The sequence below is a fragment of the Hemicordylus capensis genome, chromosome 3 (assembly GCF_027244095.1).
Source record: "Hemicordylus capensis ecotype Gifberg chromosome 3, rHemCap1.1.pri, whole genome shotgun sequence".
NCBI classification, from domain to species: domain Eukaryota; kingdom Metazoa; phylum Chordata; class Lepidosauria; order Squamata; family Cordylidae; genus Hemicordylus; species Hemicordylus capensis.
Genome location: NC_069659.1, coordinates 93,476,159 through 93,491,103, shown reverse-complemented (window position 1 = coordinate 93,491,103; position 14,945 = coordinate 93,476,159). Strand labels below are relative to the sequence as shown.

The window sequence follows — 14,945 nt, the reverse complement described above, 5'->3', positions numbered from 1 at the left end:
GCAGGTTGAAACAGATATCTGAGCAGTAACTCATTCAATCTTCAAATAAGTAATGCCAAGGGTGGGATGGGCGGGGTGGGAAGAGAAAAGCTAGGTGGGCATTCAAGGGGATGAGAGGCTGTGGAAGGTGGGGTGGGAAGAAAGGGGGCAGCAAAGGGAAAGGCCCCATACGGCCAAGGAGGGAATCCACAGTGTGTAGGTCAGGGAGAAGCAGGCCAGCCGATTTGTCTAAGAGGGGGAGCAGCCGACGGCTGTAGCGGCGCTCCCCACTATTGTGAGCCTTGTGTGTCTGTGTCTTGCCTGCTAAGAAGCAGGGCAGGGGCGACTGTCGTGGCAGGGGGACGCGCAGGGAGGGAGAGCGGCGCGGGTGCTCCTCGGGCTGCTGTTGGCGGGTGGCCAAGGCCATGGGGGGCTCTCCTGGAGAGCGCCTGCCCTTCTGCATTTGCAACCACATCACTGCTAAGAAGGGTGGAAAGAAGAACGATGTATTGGGAAAGGGGGAGGACACTTCATCGAGAAGGGGGAAGATGACGAAGAGTACGGATTATTTTACTTCACTCCATGTCCCGGGACCGGGAGGGAGGATTTAACGAACCAATCGTTATGTCAGTTTGGGAAAGCGGGGTGGGAGGAGAGGCGGCAGAGGGTTTGTCAAGGTTTTTTGTTTTAACTTTACTTTTTCAGGCTCCTTGGAGGCATGACCTGGGCTAGCTCCCTTTTCCATGCTGCGGCTCTCTCGCCTCGTGCTGGTGGGGGGTGGCGAGCAGGAAAGGCTGCAGCAGCAGCAGCTCTTTCGTCGGGGCCCTCTACTCGCTTGGCAGCCTTTCTGTGGCGGCAAAGAAAGCCGAGGAGCGCGCCTGCTTTAAGCAGGCACTTTAAGCGCCTTATTGTTGTGGCCCCTGCTGCCGCCTCGCCGCGCGCCAAAGGCCCCTCCTTCGCAGCCGGCGGCTCATCCTGCGGCGGCGGAGTTCGGTTGCCTCCCCCAGCCCCGCCGGCTCCGCAAGGTGTGGCCGCGCATGCGGAGAAGAAGGTCACAGTCACCTGGCTCTGAACAAGCGAGCAGGGCGGCGGCAAGAAGCCGCTTAAAGTGCCTGCTTAAAGCAGGCGCGGTCCTCGGCTTGCTTTGCCGCCATAGAAAGGTTGCCAAGCGAGCAGGCTGGGTCGGGAGGAGGAGGAGCGAAAATGTGGTTTTCTTTTAAAATAGTTCCCATCAGTCCCAGCAGCCTGGCCTGGCCCTTGAAGGGTAACAAATCTTCATTCTGTAGAGAAGAGGAGCGTGGGCAATGTGACAAGTTTAAGACATCCTTTGCCCTCTTCTTTCAAGTGACAGGTCGCCACCCATCTAATAAAGGGATGTCAGTTCAAATTATTAAGTTATCTTTCTTTGCCTTCTTTCCCTACACACCCACCTTATGCCAGCTGAGGAATTATTTCATCCTCAAAGTGGCATAAATAACTTGTTTGTCCTAATTATAGCTATACATTCCTTGGGGTATAGCGTTGGGCAGCTCTTGCGTACAAAGCGAATCATCTCCCTGAGGTATTTCAGCTCAGTCACAATATCTCCTGAGATTCAGGCATTCTATTACTGAATTGGCAGCATATTAAAATGTGGGCAGGGGTATGTGCTACTTTTTTAGGGCTTAGCTCAGTTTTAATCAGCAGTGCACCCTCTTTCAGGGATTTTTCTGCACATTGTTGGGCCGTATGCATCCATATTTGCCCTTGCCTTAACTCAGAGTAATGAAAAGATGTGGAAAACAGTCCATGTGAATTCCACGCATGTAGGAAAAGACTGGTAGTGGAAGCTGTCATGAGAAAGAGGAAAGCCAGCCACCATTCTAGAATAGAAACAAAAATGGCTCCATCACAGAAAGTCTCCATTATTTCTCTGTCCTTGTCAGTTCCTGATCCTCTCCTGCTACTACCAGAGGAAAATTCTGAGGACCCCATACATAGTTCATTCAAATCTAACACTTCTGAATTTACTCTCTGACCCATTCCTTCACATTACTGCTGATGTGTCCACAAGATGGTAAGAGCAGCAAGCAAGCACAGATCACTGCTGTTCTAACACTGGAAATTAAGAGTTGAAAATATGGGCTCCCACACTGCACAGCAAACTATACATCTAAGAGATGTATACATGCACACACTCCTCCTGAGCCACTGTAAAGCATGCCCACGCTGCTTCCAAAGACAGGGCTTGTTGCATATCTACCAAGCATTGTGAAAATGTAGTTCTGACATTACTCTCATAATTCCCAGTGCTTTACAGGGACTCAGAAGGAGCACAGGCAGGTCTCTTTGAGATGTCCAGTTTCCAGCACAGTATGGTAACCATGGTCTCTAAAATATTGAGAGGCTACATCTCACTGGGTACTGGCAGTAGGTAGCTAGTTTTGTAACTGCATTCTACGTGGTATGTTGTGCTTATGCTAAAGGGTGTAATTAGTAATTTTATTTCATATTAAATGATTGTCCAACTTTTCTGCAAGAGGAGCTCACGATATAAATGGAATCTCACAGTATTTAACCTCTTAACAACCCAATGAGGTAGTTTAGAGAGAAAGTGAGTGACTGGCCACTTTGAGTTTCATGGCCAAGTGAAGATTTGAACCAAGGTCTCCCCAGTAAGTTTAACATGCTACCCATTATACCATATTGGCTTTTATAATGTAGTAAAAACTAGATGCAAAGAATAAGAGTTTCCTCTGTGGTCTCTATGAAGAGATTACATGAGATTTCAATTTTCTGTTTAACAAAATATTTTTCAGTATTTTAGCTTCAAGCAGGTCTCTGACAGAACAAAGCCTCCATGACTTATCAGACATTCAAAATCCACTTATATCCTATAACCTCAGTCTTTCTCATATTTAATCATGTACTAACTATCAGATAATGTATAGAAAGAGTGTACTCAGATCACTTGAGACAATTGCATTGGCTGTAGATTCTTCAGCTGCATGTCAGAGAGATCACAGAGTCTTTCATTGACTAAGGATGTACTTTAAAATCTATAGTAAAACTTCCAGTGATTTTAATAGAGTAGGAAGGACTGCAGTGCAGATACATTATTAAATAAGAGAAAATGAAAATATGTCCTATGCAGTTGATTGTAAGCTGGTGTAGCAATTATGGACAAGCCAGCAAGCTCAATAGGTGAAAAAGTAGTACATGTTTTAGCGATGTGCAAACCAGCTCTGTTTGAACCATGGTTCCAATTGAACTGGCCCAGTTCAGGCAGTCTGAGTTCAAACTGGACCCGGTTCCAAGAACCAGTTTGTGGGCCAGCAAGGATTCCCCTTTACAAGCAAAGGGCATTCCCTAGTAATGCCGTGTGGGGGATGAAAGAAAGGGTACTTTTTGTTGGAGTTCCAGTGCATTGACCTTTTGCACCAACTATCCTAATGACCACTAGATGCACTGGGAGTAAAGCTAGTGAGTAAGGGTCTCGCTAACTGTTCTACCTGTCTCTGACACCTGATATGACTCTACAGGTATTTCCTGTGCTGAGTCAGAATCCCTTCCTTTCCTCTTAGAGAGCAGATGGAAACATATCTGTCTTTCTCCTTACCTGTTCATAATGTAGTTTTTTAGATTAAAGATTTGGTCTTTCTAGCCAGAGGTGTAATTCACCAATAAATCTACTTGGCATTTTATTCTACAAGAATCTCCACATGTCTTCTCTAAATAGCTGCAACAACTAAACTCTGCATTCTACTCTGTAACTGGAGTCAGTAGCTTTAGTGCTCTACTAATTAAGCTGGGGTTACCTTTAATTTTCAGGTGGCAGTGGTAGGATAGCAGAAGCGGCCGCAGTGGTGGTGGAGACATCAATGGCAGTGGCTCCTCCAACCCCTGCCCCGCCCGCCGACCTCCACAATGACAATCCGGGCTGGCTGCAGCCTAGTCGGGCCTCTGCACAAGCATTTTTATGATCTCGGTGCATGCACAGAGGCCATCTGCGTCACCACACCATTTGCGCCACTGCCCCAGGCTGTCATTTGGGTGGCTATTGTTGGGGATTGCTGTTGCCAGTGTCTCCGCCACTGCTTCCTCTGTCCCCGCTGCCCTTGCCACCTGAAAATTAAAGGTTAAAAGTTCCCTTTCTCCAGCTGCCCCCTCCCCCGCATTACTAGGGAATGCCTTTGCTTGTAAAAGAGAATCCTCACCAGATTCCCCTTTACAAGTATACCCCCAAGCTGGCACACGAACTGGCTCATCCCAGTTCCATGGCTGGTCCGGGTCAGTTCGAATCGGTTCCATGCACATGTTTGCAAATTTCAAATATTAGAAGAGAAGACACTCAAACTCAGATTGGGCCAGTGAAAACACACAAGGGAGGAAGCAGTGAACAAGCTGGCATAAAACACACAAGTGTGCGTGGGCACACACTTCCCCCTCCCCCTCCCCACAATCATCTAATCACACCATTATCTAATTACACAAGAGAGCAGTTTGTCCAAACACCAATTTGCACATCATTCAAATATAAATTTGCTGCACATAGAAGGGAAGTTTGGACTAACTCCCTCACTTGTGCAGTTAGGTGATGGCACTCCTCTACCAGGTCTTTATGCCTTTCAGTTCAAAATACTGTCCAAATCGGTCCATTACTGTTCAGCAGCACACTCCAGTTTCTTTCCCCTGAACAGTGCAAATGTGTACTGCTCTTCAATCCTCTCTGAAGGGGAAAAAAAGTAGAGGAAACCTTTCTACCTACTTTAGGACAAGTTTTAGCATTTGAAAAGCAAATGCCTATTACAGTTTTTCAGGATTCCTATTTCATATTTTGTGGGGGGGTTTTGTGCAAGGACACAAGATGCTCAATAGGCCACTTTGCATGAATGTGGGCACATATGTCTCCTCCTCCACTTGGCAAACTGTTGCCTAATTGTGCCTTGCCTAATGCAGCACCTTTCAACCAGGGATACATAAACCCCTGGAGATACTTTGAAGCCTCATAGGGGGTACACAGAACCTGACCAACTTCCATGCTACACCATTGGCGCCTTCTCCAGGAGGGGAGTGGGAGGAGTGTCAGGCAACATCCATCTCTCCTTCTTCCTCTCCACATGACGGGCTGGCTAGGTGCTCAGTCTCAGCCCACCCCTCCCTCAGTCTGACTGACAAGCTCAGCAGCAAGAGAAATGCTGACTGATATTCAGCACTGCCCTTGCCCTTGCTGTTGAGCCTGTCAGTCAGGCGGAGGGTGGGGTGGTCTCACTGGTCTGAGCCTGAGCACCTAGCTAGCCAGTCACATGGAGAGGAGGAGGGAGAGGTGGGTCAGAGAAGGAAGGAGAGGTGGGTGGGTCAGAGTATGCTGTGGAGCCTTGGCATGAGGCTCCAGGGAACACAAGGAGGAAGCAAGTGACAGTGAAGAATTAGGGGTTGTCAAGTTAGGCTGGGGGGGGGAGGCAGTTTGCCAGATTCCAGGGAAGAGTCACATAACTTGTATTTTATTTCCCAGCAGCTTTGGCAGATTTACTTATAGGGGCCACAATACCTGGCTGATTATATGGGCTACCCGAGCAGAAGGTTTGAGATAGAAGGGGTACATTTGTTTTTAAAAGGTTGAAAAACCGTGGTTGAAAAGGTTGAAAAACCCTAATGGTGCCGCAGGGAAATGACTTGACTAGCAAGCCAGAAGTTGCCGGTTCGAATCCCCACTGGTATGTTTCCCAGCCTATGGGAAACACCTATATCGGGCAGCAGCGATACAGGAAGGTGCTGAAAGGCATCATCTGGTACTGTGGAGGAGATGGGAATGGTAAACCCCCTCCTGTATTCTACTAAAGAAAAACCACAGGACTCTGAGGTTGCCAGGAGTCCACATCGACTCGACGGCACACTTTACCTTTAGAAGCAACGCACTTCAAATACTAAGAACCCCACATGATTAAGCAATGTCAGGCTGATGTGCTGAGCAGTGGGAGTTTGTAAATGCTGCTCAGAGACAGAGTATTGTCTGAATGGGCCTTACATATATTTGAAAAGCAGATGGGAAAATTAACTGGGATGAATCTGGGGAAATGAATTGTTGAAAGGGGGGTGAATCTGGTGGGAAATACCTGGCGGGGGGGGAATTAACTGAAGGAGCATTGCTGTAGGAGTGAAGTGAACTTTTGGAGGAGAATGTTTTCCAATAGTGGCTAGTCAGCTGCCCCTAGAAATCACAAGCAGGGCACAAAAATGAGAGACTCCACTGGTTTGCTCACAACTTCAGTTAAGTTTTGCCATAAGAAGCTGGGCCATTTTTTAGTCTATGTCAGTGACAAATAGTGATCAAAGATGACAGTTTCTGCAGTACCAGAGTAAAGGCTTAAGACGTGATTAGTTCTATGCATGTGCCAATAGCTTGTGTGATGAACGCTAGCCACACATGCACAAAAAACTTGAGATACTTTGCTTGGTCCACAATAATGTGAGTATTGCAAGCAGTCAAGGCTCACATTTTGAGTGGTGTGTGTGATCCTCAATGAAATCCCTAAATCAAATGCATTCTACTTCTGAACAAGAACATTGCACTTAGCTATCATGGTTGATAGAAAGGGCTTCCATGGGCAGAGCTGGAGTGGATTAGGTCTGCAGAGCTTTGGGGAAGTGAATCCAAGCAAAGAAATGATACTTGGCAGGGGTAACATCCCCAGTGTTTGGAGGAACCAGCTGCTCTAGGTTCTCCTTACAAAATTTTAATTTTAGAGTTTCTTCATGAGAAAGGAGGCCATGGCCATTAAATCACTTTAAATTTGGAGTATATATGTACCCATACTAGAAGGATGGGATTTTCCTTTTTGAACCTTTAATGGGGAAGCTTACAAGGACAATTTTTGTGGCCTTAGTAGTTGGGGGAATGTTGGTAGACAGCTGTTCAAACCACTGAAGTGCTGTAACCTGACATCCGCATGTCTTGAAATTTCCTTTGCTACACAGTTCTTAGAGGTAAGGTGCTCCAAGTTTGGCATCGAAGGACATTTTATTGGATCGGCCCTTCAGACTTACTATGTCTTATGCAGACATGATTGCAAGTGTTTAGTGACTTCAGCTTAGTTGGACAAACTGTATAAAGAGGGGAATTACCCTGCAATTATTAGGGTAATTTTAAATTTACTTTTCAGCTACAATCTAACAGAAAGTTAAGTACACTTAAAGCCATTAAAATCCATGGTTTTTAGGCATGCTTGTGTTGGATTGTAACCTTTGCTGCTTTTGTCTTACATATATTTTGTGGCATTAATTACGTTTTAAGACAAACTTCAGAAGAAAAGAAAGCCTCACAAATTAACTGAAGGATTTTTTTAAAAGACAGATTCAGTCTATTGAAAATATTAGAGTGTTTGTTTTTCCATAGCCATAAAAGGATAACGAAGCTGATCCCTGTCATGAAGCAATAAACATGAGAAAATAATCACAAGTGGCAAAATAAATGAAGTTTGAAGATCAGTATTCTGAATGGTCCAGAGCTTTCTAAACCAAATGTTTAAATTAGTTGGAAGTCTAACCATTCTTAGTATAAAAACAACCACAGCCGCTGGGCCATCCTCTTCTAGTTGCATACCCAAGTCTATTTTCGGAAAATGTTTTCATAGCCATATTTGAGCCTCTCTTTTCCATTACACTATGTCAGATTTCATCTAGATAATAAGCTAAAGGGGAAAAATTAGAAGACAGTTCACTGAAGTATCAGTTTATCCTGTCAGGAGCCTTGTCCAAAAACTGCAGAGGCAAAAACTAAATTGATTGCCTTTCTGCAGATCTGGGTATACACTGGTAAAGGCAGTCATAAATGTTTAGAGACTGTTGTCATCTTCTTAATCATGGTAACAACGTCTCACAAAGATCCATAAGAGAATATAACCTTTTTATCACTTACTAAAGGGTTGTAAAGTAATGATCCAATCTTTCAATTATGCTTAATGTTCCTGACAGAGTTTGGTAGACTTTGGATCAGACTCAAATGTTGCTTTCTCTGCGAGAACTTGCTTGAAAGGCTTCTTGAGAATGAAAGGGTAATGTAACATTAGTAATACGGATTTCTTATTTTTGGTACAGACTTATTCCTATTTTGGGTACATGGGGAGTTTTAGTTTACTGAATGAAGAGAAGGAAGATTCCTCTAAGAGGAACCAAATTTAAACTCCTGCAATGTGAATGACGACTGTATGAACAGCAAACAACAAGGAAATAAAAATATGACCTGGTAGAATAAAGATATGCACAGCAACTGAGCTTTAGTCATTTAAAAAATGTATCAGGAAATTTTTGAAAAGTTCTGCGGTTGTTTGCATGCTAAAAGCACTGACATTTTTTAGTTTATTTATTCAACTGCAAGTTGGAAAGTAGATAAGCTCCGGAAGAACGGATACCTGATGTATTCAGTAAGCATGACACACACATGATGAGGAATCCCTCTGGTTCTAGAATGGTGATGTTCCCTGAAATGTACTGCAAGACTTTCTCCTATGTATCTTTTTCGGTTCTCTAAAACACACCTCTCCTAATGGATAAGATGTTATGCACACTAAGGAACAACTTTCCCCCCACTATTCACTTCATATACCATTGATTTCATTTTATGTCTTTTTATCCTAGGTACTATTAGTAAAATACAGCATAGAATATCACACAATAGCTTCTGAGAGAATCTTAAAGAGGTGTCATTTTTACCCTGCTTGGTAGGATAAGGACACTCTTCTGCCCAAAATAGTTTTCCTTTATAATGGAAATAACTTCCAAAAATAAGCAATGGAAAAAATGTGACTCTGTTAAAGGAGCTGGCATGGCATTTGAATGAAAGTACTTTAAACCTAGAAATACTTCTCTCTGGCTTTGCACTGGAAAACAATTTCACTAAAATGAATACAAGTGTACCAGTTTTATTTTCATATATTTGTTTAAATACATAAAGGTCCCTCAGTGCTCTGTGCTATCTACATTCTTCCTTGTGTGTACAAATGTAAGATGCCATATTTATAGGAGCAGCAGCAACAGCTACTCAGCGAATAGCAATAACAAAAAACAAACAAACCAGGATTTTTTAAAGTCAGCTTTACACTTTGATGTTTAACTTTTGCGTAACCAACTCCTCAGCTTGCTTTTTAAGCATGCAAAATAGACACTGAAATTAATCTTTTTATACTCTCGGTATACCATGCATATCTGCAGAGCCCTCATTAATAATATTATTTCCTAATGATCATTAGGTACTGGCTTATTTGTTTTAGATTTTTGCAAACCACAGAGCAGATGCTTCAAATGCCTCTTGAATGCTTCAAATTACTCTTCCAAGAGTAATAGAGGCTCTCACATTAATTTTAATTATGTCTCACAGTGAGGATAACCTGCAAATTTCAAAACATGGTGAATAGTTCAATATTTGCACATGATGCTTTCCATCTTCCTAAAACACTGTAAAGCTAGCTAACATTTTAAAGCAATAAAACTCCTCATGGATGCTAGCATTTTCTGAAACTTATATCATTCCACAGTTGATTCTTCTTTTCTCATGTTGTCTCTTGTCTGATTCAAAAGGAGCTGCATTTTTCTCATCCATTCAGATTCTATTTCTTCAGCTACTTGCTACCCTCTCTCTAGATAAAAGCATTTGTCCACTCACCTCACTCATGTTTGTTTTGAAATGACAGTTCACAGATTTCCAATTCCTCAGAACAAGGCTACCGTACCGAGCTCTTTGCACTGTTTCTAGCTTTTCTCTTAAAAGGGGCTGCCTAGTGGCATCATGCCTCTAGTAAACCAATAAGAAACATTCACCTGCTGAACCTCCTCAGCATGTATCTGAGAGCACAAAGGGCCACCTAGTGGTATGAATTGGAAAGTGCGCTATCAAAGTTCTAAAAAAGTGTTTATTATAGACAGAGAAGAGAAAAGAAAAACTACACTATGATAGTTGGGGAAACAGGAGAGAGGGTTAATGGTAAGATAAAACTTTTCCTTCTCCTCTTACCAAATGAAAATAATAAGCATGAGGATCATGCTCAAATAAGAGCCAGCATGGTATAATGGTTAGAGTGTTGGACTAGGACCAGGGAGACCCGATTTCAAAATCCCCATTCAGCCAAGAGACTAGCTGGGTGACTCTGGGCCAGTCACTTCTCTCTCAGCCTAACCTACTTCACAGGGTTGTTGTGAGGAGAAACTTAAGTATGTACTACACGGTCTGGGCTCCTTGGAGAAAGAGCGGGATATCAATGTAAAAATAATAATAATAATTATTATTATTATTATTATTATTATTATTATTATTAGTCATAGGCCATTTTTGAATGGGCTCTCGGCTCCTTGGAGGAAGAGTGGGATATAATAATAATAATAATAATAATAATAATAATAATAATAATAATAATAATATCATGAAGGCCAGAGGGTGGGGAGGGAAAGCACTGGCCAGGCCGGCCGGCGAGGGAAAGCACCGCTGGCAGGTGGGGAGGGAAAGCATTGCTGGTGGGCAAGGAAGGAAAGCGCTGGCCAGACCAGCCGGTGAGGGAAAGTGGACTGGGAGCGGGAGAACGGACTGGAGCTGAAGGGGGTGGGAGGAGAAAGGACTGGGGCTGAGGGGAGCGGGGAATGAAGATGGAGGAGAGACAGGGAGAACTGGGGAGCAGATGCTTTGTGCCAGATCAGCTTGTTATCTGTATATATAAAAGCATAGCCATGGCTAATCCTGTTTGTAGCAGTTCTCCCGAGAGTTTGCGAGCAGAAGCACTGTGGTGACTGGGCAGTGGGGATTCCATATGCAGATAGGGAGGAGGAGCCTGTGAGAGCAGAAGCACCATGGTGATTGGGCAGTGGGGATTCCATTTGCAGATAGTGAGGAGGAGCCTGTGATGGCTAAGGTCAGTTGGAATGCAACTGTTACTGGTTGGCAGATGTCTTGATTGTAGAGGAGAGGAATCTATATATAAAAAAGGATAATGGGCAGCGGTCTGCAAAGAGAGGGGTTGTGATGGAGGAAAGAGCCCCTTCAGGAGAAAGGGCCTGCTGTTTTGTGAATTAGATGAGGAAACAAGATGAACAAGACCTGTTAACTCAGGAAGGAGAGAGAGAGATAGAGAGAGAGAGGAAGGGAGGGGGAAAGCGAGTGGAGAGGAAGAGAGGAAGAAGGAAGGGCAAGGGACAGGCCCAAGCCTGTCAGCGGCCTGAGGGGAATGAGCGGCCATGGCGGCAACTGCCATTGGCAGCAAGGAAGGACCCAGTCAACCACTGCTGCTGTTTGGGGCTACTGAGGCCATTGGCAAAGGTAGGCAGGCAGGCAAGGGGTGGGCCCAGGCCTATCAGTGGCCTGAGGGGAACGTGTGGCCATGGCATTGCAGCCATGACCTAGAGGAGTGAGGGGGATGGAAGCAACCAGATGGAGATGGAGGAGCAAGAGTGCAGCTCAAGTGAGGGTGGAGAGATCTCTGAGGTGAGGGGAGGCTGTGGCAGGGGGTTAGGGGAGCAATCAAGTAATAGCACACAGATGCTCTGCTCACATTAAACTAGTTATTATTTAATCTACTAGATGTGCATTCCAGAGCCAGAGAACGTGATTCCAAAGCCTTCAAAGCATAAAATAAAACTAAAAATCCATTAAAAGAGCATAAGAACATACGAAGCTGCCTTATAGTGTACCAAGTTAGAGTTTTGATCCAACCAAGTCAATATTGCTTACACTGACTAGCAGAGGTTCTGCAGGACTTCAGATGGGGCTCTTTCTCAGTTCTTCTTGAGAGATCAGGGACAGAACCAAGGACTTAGCATGTGCTTTAGCACTGAGCTATAACCTTCCCAAGATATGTTGGGAATTCTCTCTGGTAAGAGATACCCTTCTATTACAGCAGAGTGCACAGAGGCAAAACACAGCGAAGTCTGCCCAGGCATGCTTGTATGCTGAGAGTAAAATAACTTGGAGCCATTTCATAGTTTCAAATCAATATAAGGAATCTTTATTAGTGAACTCCATTCTAGATAGTAAAGTGGAGAGATAGGATCCCTAATCTATCTATCTAGCTGGATGCAGAGGGATGGCTTCTGCATCTCTGCACACATGGTGCAGGGAGAGAGGAGCGCATGTGTTGCAAGGGAGAAGAAAGGGGGAAAGGAAGAGGAAGAGAGGAAGTGGCAAGGCAGGCAGGCAGGAAGTCCCTGAGAGTAGCAATCTACATATCAAAGGGATAGTGTCAGAGCAGGAGAAAAGGCATGACAAATATCGTGACCCCTCTAGCCCTTTGACTCACTTGTCTGTCCCCCTCTGTCACTGAGACATGAGGCAGCGCAAAGTCCTTCACTTCCAACAAGATGAAAGGGCTCTACTACCAGAGAGTAGTGCTGGAAGAGGGAATGTTCTGCATCACAGCACAAACAATATCCAATAAAATGATGGTGCAGAAAGGGCTCTACAGGCACTGGGTGGGTTTTTCCATTCCACTCTATGCCTTCAGTGCTTCCTCTGTTCCTCTCTTTAATTAATCTGTTGTGATTTCACAGATTCTCATGCAGGTCGCACAAGGAGGTTATGGGATGTGCAAAACAACATCTGGACTACCCCAAAAAGCAATCTGGAAATCACCATCGCCCTGAATAAGCTCTGACATGACCTCAGTCTGATTAGGTGTGGAGTTGCATCCTTTTCTGATGGCAACATGTACATCTTTCATAAATGCTATGCATCTTTCTTTTCTAGCAATATCAAACATTCATTAAACAGCAATGAACAGCAATGTTGTTCAAAAAACCCACAAGTTCTGAGGAGATGACAAGTGATCACTGCCTTGCCATCAAACTTCCCACTTCTTCATTTTTTGGCTTCCTCTGCCAAGTTCTGTACACTGGAAAACCCAATACATATGACATATTCTTGCCACAAGAGGACTCTGGCTATCATTTCACCCTGGAGATTAGCATAATGACAGACATAAACAAACACACACTCAGTTTCTTTAAAGCTCAGATGCAGTGTTTACCCTGCATGTGGCAACAGTAGTTATGTAACCTTTCCCCATTTTTCATATTATCTATCTTTGTCTTCACTAGTTTGTTGTCCATTTCCATACCCTATACAACATCAGTATGCAGCATGGCTTTCTAGACACTCTCCCCGCCCTCATCAACCCTAGAGCTTCTCTGTCACAATGGCAAGGTCTTATAAGGAGAAACAGCCATTTAGCTGAGAGTGCAATTTGGGTTTTCAGTATAATGGAAATAATTGGACATGGCCACTACTTTGACTTGGGTCAAAGCAAAAATGATTTACTAGCGAGAGAGGTTATTTTTCTGACACCCTGAATGCTCTTTAAATAAAAACTGCCCTGATTTATGAATCTTGCCACGATCTATTGAGAACTATATGTGTGCAATCACTGCTTGTTGCAGGTGGGAAATAAAGTTTTCATTCTGTAGAAAATTGGTAGAACTCCTTTTCCTGCCAAGGGGAAAATGTTTATTTCCCATCCTCCATCACTCCCATGGTATCTGCTCATTACTGCTTGGTTTAGCTGCTCATTACTGGCCTAACCATATGGATGGTTGTAGAAATACCTAAATTTTAGATTGTATTATAGAGACAGTGAGTAGAAAGAATTCAGTTCCCTTATGCCCATTCAGTCAAATACAAAAGGATAATATTATGCCATGGTCAATATATCTACTAGCAGTAAAAAAAGTGGGGCAGATGTTTCACAGATACGAAACAGTGTATGTCCTTTGAAAACAGAGCTCACCAGCTGAGGCCTCGGGCTCATGTGTCTGAGATAGCTGTGTATCTGTTTGCCAGAATCATGAGAGATTTTAGTAGGGGTGCGTGCTCATTTCAAGATGAACCATAAAATGTAACAAGTAGAGCCCATTTCATTCCATTTTGCATCCACCACTATATTTGGCCATGAACCAGTTCTTAGGGAGCAGTGATCCATTTTGGCATGTAATTCTGAATGGGTCTGCTTTGTTTGTTTAGCCTCACTTTTTATTCTCACCCATACCATAGTCACAGAGGAAAGAGGAGAGAGAGCAGGAAGGAAACTGACAGTGTAAGGTTTGGTTTCCGATACTAAACTCAGAGTATCAAAGTGTCCAAGAATCTTTCTCACCAAAGTGTGCAAAAATCTGATACAACTTCTTGAGACAAAGAAACTTCCATCACAATGACAGAGCGGCGGGGGAGGAGGGGGGCGGGGTTCAGAAAAATAAAACAGAAGGTGCACACATGCTATTTTCATTCCTTCTGGTTGGGTCTGTCACAACTGGAAGGGAAGGTTAGAAGCACTGTGCTTGATGTTTTGCTTTCAGCAAAATATACATATATATTTAATTTTGTTTTTTCTTCTAATTCCAAAACTGTGTTTCTGAGAGTTCCACTCTTTCAGACAGATTGTTTTTGCTTTTCCAATCTAATATTTTCCATCTGAAATACCCACATTTTTCATGTTTCCCAGCACGATAGGGACTTATTTGGGGTGGGAGAGGTCTTAGCTTGGCTTTATCTGAAGCAAGACAATATAATGGTGATGATATATGCATTCTCAGTCCAGACAAGATTTTAAGACCTCTTTTAGATAAAAACAAATTAAAAAAAAAATCTTATAAACTTAAGCAAATGCATTTCAATGCTAAAACATCATTGTCAATGCTCTATCTCAAACAGCTGGAAACTCTTGAGATAAAATACAGCAACTGAAACTAAATAACCAATCCAAGAACAGGGGAGGGAGGAGATAACTCTACCTAAGAACAAACAATTTAAACATTTTATCGACCAATAAATTTCATTGCCTCTTTCATTTCTTCCCTAACTTTAATAGTTGATTGCAGCTGTTCAAAATACATGGCCTTTTTAATCTTAAGCTTTACTGAATTTCTTTCTATAGCCAAAATAAACATTTTTGTTTGCACAATTCCTCCTTTATGTTTTTCCTTCATATGCTTTGCCCAGGGTTTCAAACTATTTTTAT

At 43.4% G+C, this 14,945-nt stretch overlaps 1 protein-coding gene across 4 annotated transcripts in view; it reads right to left on the bottom strand.

The window, feature by feature from the left end:
* PCP4 (Purkinje cell protein 4) overlaps window positions 1–9,755 on the bottom strand; it is a 114,506-nt gene extending 104,751 nt beyond the window's left edge. For 2 of the 4 annotated variants that reach the window (XM_053310565.1, XM_053310566.1), the window contains exon 1: window positions 9,620–9,755. In XM_053310565.1, the coding sequence (XP_053166540.1) occupies window positions 9,620–9,628 (9 nt within the window). In that variant the 5' untranslated portion in view covers window positions 9,629–9,755. Of the gene's footprint in view, window positions 1–676; window positions 1,022–9,619 lie in introns of those variants that run through there. The other 2 variants (XM_053310564.1, XM_053310563.1) reach the window with 2 other exon arrangements.
* Between the last annotated feature and the right edge of the window lie 5,190 nt (window positions 9,756–14,945).